The sequence below is a fragment of the Phodopus roborovskii genome, unplaced genomic scaffold, assembly GCF_943737965.1.
Source record: "Phodopus roborovskii unplaced genomic scaffold, PHOROB, whole genome shotgun sequence".
Lineage (NCBI taxonomy): Eukaryota > Metazoa > Chordata > Mammalia > Rodentia > Cricetidae > Phodopus > Phodopus roborovskii.
This window is the reverse complement of record NW_026126516.1, coordinates 8411786-8420315: the sequence shown is the minus strand read 5'-3', so window position 1 is coordinate 8420315 and position 8530 is coordinate 8411786. Positions and strand designations below refer to the sequence as shown.

The 8530-nt window shown below is 56.5% G+C and overlaps 1 protein-coding gene across 1 annotated transcript in view; it reads left to right on the top strand.

The window, feature by feature from the left end:
* Window positions 1-2970: 2970 nt before the first annotated feature.
* The window catches only part of Ccdc85c (coiled-coil domain containing 85C), a 64864-nt gene continuing 59304 nt past the window's right edge, over window positions 2971-8530 (top strand). Inside the window, exon 1 of the mRNA XM_051196588.1 lies at window positions 2971-4058. Within this exon, the coding sequence (XP_051052545.1) occupies window positions 3263-4058 (796 nt within the window). The 5' untranslated portion in view covers window positions 2971-3262. The remainder of the gene's footprint in view (window positions 4059-8530) is intronic.

The window sequence follows — 8530 nt, the reverse complement described above, 5'->3', positions numbered from 1 at the left end:
CTTGGTTAATTAGTGCTGAAGAACCCACAGTGCACAAAGTTAACTGAAGGGGTGGGCAAGCTATCTCCGCAGCTATGGGGAAGTTGTCATTCATGCTGGTTATTACTGCTGTTATTGTTACCTCTCAGAGCCCCCGGGGAAGGATGGTGATAAGGAACTCACTGTCTCCCCGACTCCGTTCCTCTCCATCTCTCCATGCCCGGGCACATGTCTGTACCTTTCAAGAAGCTCTAACAGCGGGTGCTTCTACTTTGCCCATTGGTGGTACTCATGTGCCTGTGTTTGGTAGATCAATGAATGAAAATGACCTTGGGCAAAATATTCCTTTTCTGGGACTCAGTTTTCCTCCCTTTAAAACAAGGCCCTCAAACTCAATGAGTCATGCACCGCTGAGCCGAAGGGCCAATCACTGGCTGGGCAAACAGCTAGGGCTGCCAAAGCTGGAGTCGGAGCTGAGGGTTACGGGTGTGGAGAGGAATAAGAGCCCCTTCCCCTAGCAGTGGCTCTCACTGTGTAGCCCTGGCTGGCCTCAAACTTGCTGTGTGCCTAAACCGGACTCTGGGTGTTCTAGGGGACACAGTACATTTGTCCTGGAGATTCCCTCTTGCCAAGCTTGTGAAGCAATGGGGAGTAGCGAGCCTTTTAAGCCACCCAAGCAGCACCAATCTATGCTAGCACCTTCCCCGAGTTCTCGGGGGAGGGGGGCTTGTCACAGTCCTGGAGGAAGGCTTCCCAGCTAGTAGTGTGCAGATGATCTGAACCACTGCTTGGATAAACGTTTCCTTTTTTTTTTTTTTTTTCCTCCACTAAAGCTATTACCCTGGGGAATCAGAAGATAGAGACTGTAGGAACACTCCCCAACATAGCCTTTGCTTCCTGGGTGTAAAAACAGATCTGCAGCTTCCCCAGGCACAAACCGTCTTAAGTCTCCCCCTTTTAAAACCCACATTGTGCTGGGCTGACCTTCCGGACACCCCTCTATAGCTGACTCACCCATACTGAGTATGTGGCTGGCCTCCGAACCCCTGAGGCTCATCTCCCATCCCTTTCTCCAGCTGTCTATGGGGGGGGGAGGGTAAGACTACTGAATCTAGCTCAACCCTTGACCCAAGAACCAGAGTTTCTTAAGGTGATCCAAGACAGCTTTCCAGATTCAGGTTACTCCAGGACTTGCCCTTTGACCATACACCTTATGACTCATCTTTTTTTTCTTTTTTTGAGACAGAAACTCACTCTGTGGGCCTGGAACTCAGATTCCCCTGGTGACCTATGGCACCCGCGGTTCTTTTTTTTTTTTTAATTATTACATTTATTTATTTGTGTGTGTGTGAAGGTTTATGCATGCCATGGCCCATATATGGGGGGGGTCAGAGGACAACTTGAGGGAGTAGGGTCTCTCCTTCCATCACGTGGGTCCTGGGAATCCATTCAGGTTGTCAGGCTAGGCATCAGGCTGAGCCATCTCAGCGGCCCCTCCTCCCTTCTGAACCGGCCACTCCACCTAAATAGTCTCCCCCACTATTACATTACCTTTGTCCTTGTTGCTCGGGCTCAGATCCAAGCTCCTACGTCCTAGCCCCTCCCAGAAAACAAAATCTAAGGCAACTCATTTCCCTGCGTAGCGCTATAGACAATCTCACAGTATCTTCTCACGTTATACTCCTCCCAAGAATGCCAAGTACCCTCAGAGGGCAGTGGCCTCTGTAGTCTTGTCCGGGTAGAATTCCCCCGTGCTGGGGAAGGTGTGAGAGGGCGCACGCAAGAGGTTCAGTAAACGGCTGAGTAACTGTAAAAGGGGACGTCAGCTGCTGCGCGGGCACGCGCTCCAGGCCCTGGGTAGCTTACCCCGGTGTGCGTGCGTCCGGGGCGGGTTATCTCCTTGCAGGTCCAGGGTCCTTGCACCCTCCCCTCGGCCTGCTGACCGCAGAAGCGCCTTAAATACGCTTTAGAGACCGGACTTACAGGCTGTAGGAAGATCCGAATGCCCCGCAACGATGCGGGGCGGGGCGAGGTTCTCCCATCGCTGTGCGCCTCTAGACCCCAGCTTTATTGCCCGGGTGGGAGACCTTTCTTGGCCTTTCCCAGGGGTTTCCACCTAGCGAACCAAAGATATTCCTCCAGTCCCAGGAATGTAGCGGTTGAGAGTGCGGAGGGGCAGGGATCTGAGAACCGCTCCAGGAAATGGGCAGGTCCCCGCCCCTTCACTTCATCAGGACAGGGGGAGAGAGGAGAGATCTAGCGACGAGACTGGCAAGGCTCTACAGCCCTGAGCTAGGAGTGGAAAGACAGCCTTTCTGCGAATTTAGGCAGGGGATCCAGCCAGGTGGAGATTCGGGTGAAGGAGGTCGGTGGCCCGGAAAGGGACAAAGAAGAGCTCTGCCCGACCTCCCACGTCAGGGTCCCATTGTTCCTCCTCTCTCGGCTGGACCGAACTCTGGTGCTCCCGGGAGCGAGGAAGGGAGCTGAGCCCTCCCGGTGGGCATTTGTTTATTAATAATGAGAGAGGGAGGGTCGGGGACGCGGGCCCGACAGGGGGCCGCGCATCTTCGCGCGTCTCCTTTAAGGGAAGCCCTGCCCTACCTTTCCCACCGGTCGCCGCCACCCCCCAGCCCTACCTGCATTTTAAAACCGCCTTGTAGTCCTGGGATTGGCCCAGGCCGCGTCCTCCGGGCGCAGAAACTTGAACCGGGGGGAGGAGGGTGCCTGGCCCCACGGTTGGACGAGACCATCTTTGCGGCATCCCCCGCGCGCGCCCCGCCCCTCCCGCACACCCCCGGACCGGCCCAATCAGACCGGCGGGAGGGCGGGACCACGGCTCGAACGCGCCTCTGGCAGGGCGCCCGGCGGGCCGTCGCATCGCGTAGGGGAAACCTCGGGGGCCGGCCGCGCCTCTGCTCACCTCCCTCTCGGAGGCGGGGCCCGACTACGCGCCCCGCCCCCTCCCCGCCCGGGGTGGGCGGGGCGGCTGGGGCTCCGGGAGCGGGGCCGGGGGCGGGCCTCCGCCTGCTGCGCCCGAGCCGGGAGAGCCCGGGCACCGCGGCCACCGACACAGCCACCGTCCCCGTTCCCGATCCCTGAAGCGCGCGCGGGCTCCCGGGGGACCCGAGAGGGGGACCGCGGGAGGGAGCGCGAGGCGGCGCGGGGCGGGCCTCACGCGTCCCCGGCCGCCCCCCGCGCGCGCGTGGCCGGGCCCAGAGAAGCCCCGGCGCGGGGAGCGCCGGCCCGGCGCGGGCGAGGGCGATGCCGCGGTGACGGCCCCGCCATGGCGAAGCCCCCAGCGGTGGCGGCGGCGGCTGCGGCGGCGGCGTCGGAGGAGCTGAGCCAGGTGCCGGACGAGGAACTGCTGCGCTGGAGCAAGGAGGAGCTGGCGCGGCGGCTGCGGCGCGCCGAGGGCGAGAAGGTGGGCCTCATGCTGGAGCACGGCGGCCTGATGCGCGACGTGAACCGGCGCTTGCAGCAGCACCTGCTGGAGATCCGCGGCCTCAAGGACGTGAACCAGCGGCTGCAGGACGATAATCAGGAGCTGCGCGAGCTCTGCTGTTTCCTGGACGACGACCGGCAGAAGGGGCGCAAGCTGGCGCGCGAGTGGCAGCGCTTTGGGCGCCACGCGGCCGGCGCTGTGTGGCACGAGGTGGCCCGCTCGCAGCAGAAGCTGCGGGAGCTCGAGGCGCGCCAGGAGGCCCTGCTTCGCGAGAACCTGGAGCTGAAGGAGCTGGTGCTGTTGCTGGATGAGGAGCGCGCGGCGCTGGCGGCGGCGGGGGGCGCTGGTGGCAGCGGCGGCGGCGCGGGCTCCCGCAGCTCCATAGACAGCCAGGCTAGCCTGAGCGGGCCGCTGGCGGGCAGCGCGGCGGGCTCGGGGGCCCGCGACGTTGGCGACGGCAGCAGTACGTCCAGTGCGGGCAGCGGCGGCAGCCCGGACCACCACCACCACGTCCCATCCGCGTTGCTGCCCCCCGGGCCGCACAAGGGTCCAGACGGCAAGGCCGGGGCCACGCGCCGGTCCCTGGATGACCTGTCGGCGCCGCCGCACCATCGAAGCATCCCTAACGGCCTGCACGGTAAGCACCGCGCCGGGATCGAAGCCTTAGGGGTGTTGTGAAACGGTAGTTCCTAAACATCTTACAGGTTCGGGATGGTGGGGGGGGTCGCACCTCAAGATCCCTCCGCAGCTGGTATGGCAAGTGAAGCATTCCGCGTAGTGGTGTCCCTGTGTAGCTGATACTGCAGTAAAGTTTCTCATTCCACAGCTTTTTGTGTCAGACGGTGCTGTCTAGGGGTGTCTCTCATCCCACCCTGAAAACACTTGTGGGCAGAGGGAAGTTGTTCTTGGAAGACTATGAAAGGCCTCTGAGATAAAGCAAGTGAATTTCCCCCTTCTGGTTGGAGCCACAGTTGTTCCCCAAACCCAGGGAGCGTCCATAACTGCGCTGTAGGTTTGGGCTTCCTTCCAGCCCAGTTTCCTCCCCTGCTTCCTTGCAGCCCGGTCTCCTCCTGGGCTGGGCTGGGCCGGGCTGGGCCGGGCCACTGGCACTGGTGTTGAGACCTTGAGGCATCTGGGCCAGAGCGCTCTGGGCTAAGATAAGAGGCTTCCTGGTTTCCCATAAATCCTGCACTACTGGTCGGGACACCTTTCTCAACTTGGTCTCTACAGCATTCCCCAGAGGATATAGTTGCTATGGATTCTGGCTTCTCCGTGTGCCTTGGTTTCCTTTCTTCCTAATAAGTGGGAGAGGCTGATCCCTGCCTCACCGGGGTGGGTGTGAGGTGGAGATAAATAACGCCCCTGAAGAGCTTTTGTATGTAAGCTTGATCGTCTTACAAGAAATGCTGGGGTCAACTGTGGCTAGAGGTAGGTGGGAGGTCAGCTCTGCCTGTACCGTGTGCGTCACCGCCATAGTGTCCCTTCGGTGCCTCTCTCTGCCCTGGAGCTTCCCTCCTGTCCCGACTACCGGATGCTGTACTAACCAGTTTCCACACAATGCTTGGAAGCTTGGTTCCCAATGTTGGTGGCACCTGCTTCTGCCTGAACTGTTGGTCCCTTTCTGTTCTCCTTAAAGCCTTTCTGTGTCCATACACTATCTTAGAAGAACTCTTCCCAAACTGACAGCTAGAGCTATCTTTAGTTTCTTTAGTTTCCTGGCCAAACCCTCTACAGGCATATTGGGGTGGGGACAGGTAGGAGGAGCTGCAGTCCGGATGTGGAGGTTTCCTCCTTATCCACTCTGCAGAGCTTGGGAGTTCAGAGAAGGATTGGGGAAGGACATGGATACTTTGTTCCTGATTATCAATCTACCGCTGTAACTCCAGTTTCTTTTTGTAACAATGCATCCACAGGTCCTCCCCTACAGCTACTCAGTCAAGCCCCCACCTGCAGAGTCCCAGCTTAATTTGATGGGGGATGGATGCGCACCCCTCTTTACAGTGCATGCACCTCTCTGGCTTCCCCTCTCTGGGGGCTCTGGGAGAGTCAGTGCTCTGGGTCTTGATTTCCCCAAGTGCATCATAAAGGAGGGGAATTTTTGCAGTCAGGGAAGACAGTTGCTGGTTTTCAGCTATGTCATCAGCAGCCCTTGGCCAGGGTGATTCTCCAGAGGACACTACACTGCCTTGCTTGAGTACCCCCCACCTCTTTGCAGACTGCGGGTAGTCATGTTTTGTGCAAGGAGATGAGCAAGGCCCAGCGTTCCAGTTGCAGTAGTGAATAATGCAGCAGTTAAAGACCTGGCCAGGCTGGAGGTTTTTTCCACCTTCTGGGGATGGGTAGGGGTAGAAGTGTCCCGTTTCCTACAGACCCCCCCCCAAGACTCTTTGCAACAAAATTGCTGCAGATTTTTGTAGTAGCCAAGCTTTGCTTTGGCCCAGAAATGAAAACTCAACATTGTTATTACAAATTTCAGTTACACACAGGATTCTTCTTTTTAGTTTTGTCTCTTGAAGTCAGTGGGTGGCCATGAGATATCCTCCCTCTAATGTGCTTAGAATCCCAGGAAACAAGAAAAACTAGGCTTCTCTGTTCTAGTACCTGTAGCTCACATTGGCTTTGCAGAGCAGGGTTGAGCCAAGAGAGAGAAAGGGAGTCCTGGTGGTAGTCAGAGTAGAGTCACGATGTTCTTAGTGCCTGGACTTGACGTGCAGTCATGGGCAGCTTGCATCAGCCCTGTTTTGTAGATGTGCAAGGGGAGGAACACTGAGGACCCAGCCTTGTCTTGCTGGGACTTTTACCAGGGTCATTGATGTTTCTGCCAAGAATGACTTGAGGCTCTTGTGGGTGTCATTTTTGCTTTCCTGTTAGGTAACAGGGATGCCTCCCTGTTCTTCATTCCTGACCTGGCTGTGACTCTTCCCATTCCGGGAAGTGTTACTTCCTTATCAGTAACCACAGAGTGGCTCATTGGTAACCCAATTATCCATAGGGTCTGGACACTTTGACTTTCTCATGTATCTTGGGCAACTTGGTTAATTTTGCCTCCCTGTCTTTCTGGAAGGTGGAGGGAAGCCCACAGAGCCCTTTAGTCCAGAAAGGTCAGTGAGGTTGGCACCTGCCCATAGTGGTCCTAGCAGTGGTTGGAGGAGGCTTGGCAGCACAGTTTGGCTTCTCTTCCGTACCCTGCTTGCCTTGCAGACTGCTTGTGGTTTATCCCCATCTGAGCTGTATGTGACTGTACCTGCTGCTGAGCCAGGGGGACTGGGGCCCTGTAGTCCTCTTTGGGGGACCAGTGCTGCTGTACCCACAAGCCCTGTAGGGTGTGTGGCAGTGGTGGAGGAGGCCATCTGTATTCCAGGCAGTCCTGGCTGAGGTGGGCTTGGCTAGCCTCTGAATGCATATGCAAATAGGCAGGCACCGGGCAGGCGCTGGGCTGCTTTTGAGAGGCTGGGTCCTGGCTGGCTAAGTAAAGTCAGGTATAGGGTGCCCTTGCCGGCATTCCAATCTAGCCCTGCAAGCTGAGACGATTTAAATGCCAAAAAATGCAGCTGCCCTTTCTTTCCCCAAGTGAGGTGACTTTCAGACAAAAACATTTTCCCTCTAGGGTGTAGCTCAGGGGTAGAGCATTTGCTCAACACAGTATAGAACTCCATTGACAGCAACACAGCATGCACACACGTGCACGTGCGTGTGCGCGCGTGCACACACACACACACACACACACACACACACCAGAAAAGGAAGCCTTTTCAGTTAGTTTTTTTCCTTCTGTCCCTCTCCCATCCTTCTAACCCCACCACCGATCCCCTGTCCTTGGGTGTGCCCTTCACCCTCCCCCCCCATCCCCTGTGGCTAACTCAGAACCTCCAGCAAGCTGTGAGTGCCATTTATCTTTTCGTGTTTGGGTTAACATTTTGAGCCATGCAGAATGAGCAGGGTTTGATCTCCCATTTTTGTTTTTGTTGGTTTGGGGGTGGTGGAGTAGGGGGTGGTCTGGGCCTTTAAAAAAAAGACAGAGCAAGCTGGTGGTGAATAGGTCTTTTTTTTCCAGGAGGCCTCAGGGCTCTATTAATAAGGCTGCCTTTCCTAAGCCTGCCAGCCTGGAGCAAAGGTCAGAGGAGATAATGGGCGGGTTATGCAAGCTTTCCCTTTTCTCCCAGCCTGACTCTGGTGGAGGGGTTTGTGAGATTGTCATGGACTTGGGTGCTAGGACCTCAGAGGGCCCCAGGCATTCATAGGCAGGTGACCCACTGAGCACATCACATTTACCACAAGGAACTTGCTAGTTGTCCAGGGAGGGCTACCTTATGCTTCCAGGAGGCTTTTTGTCCAGCTGAGGCGTGATGAGGTGATGGGCATTGCTTTGGTCCCCTCAGGGCATCTAGGGTCTCGGGCTAGTGATTCTAGGGCTTCTGTGTTAGCTGGCCAGCCCATGTGTGAGCTCCGTGGGGACGGCACATGCAGTACAAGAGTCAGTTCTTGCCAGGGAGATCTGCGCTGCCTTTTGGAGAAAAGCATCCTCTGCAGGGTGTCTCTCAGTATGTCTTCCTCTTACACTCATTTTGGCTTATCACAGTGATCAGCCTGCTACAACTATGTCCCATGTTAGGCCTCTGAGCTCCTGGGACACAAACTTTGTGAAATAATGATCCATGACCAGAATATTTTATGAGGAAACCAGCTCCTACACATACCTGCTAATTTTTTCCTTTCTTTCTTCCTTCCTTCCTTCCTTCCTTCCTTCCTTCCTTCCTTCCTTCTTTTTCTAAGACAGGGTTTGTCTTTGTTACAGTACTGGCTGTCCTGGATGGACTCACTCTATAAACCAGGCTGGCCTCGAACTCACAGAGATCTGCCTGCCTCTGCCTCTTGAGTGTTGGGCTTTGCACAGGCTCACATACCAGTTTTCTGCACACACCATGCCCTATGGCTGCAGTCACAGTTCCTTGAAACTCTTAGGCAAGTCCCTGAACCACTCATCTGGACAATGGGAAACATGACTGACCTTTGGGAGGAGGGAAGGTATCTTTGTATGACAGCCTGAATGCACCTTCTCTGGGAACACCCAGTGCTAAGCTTAAGGCATAACCGTGCCTGCTGCCTAGG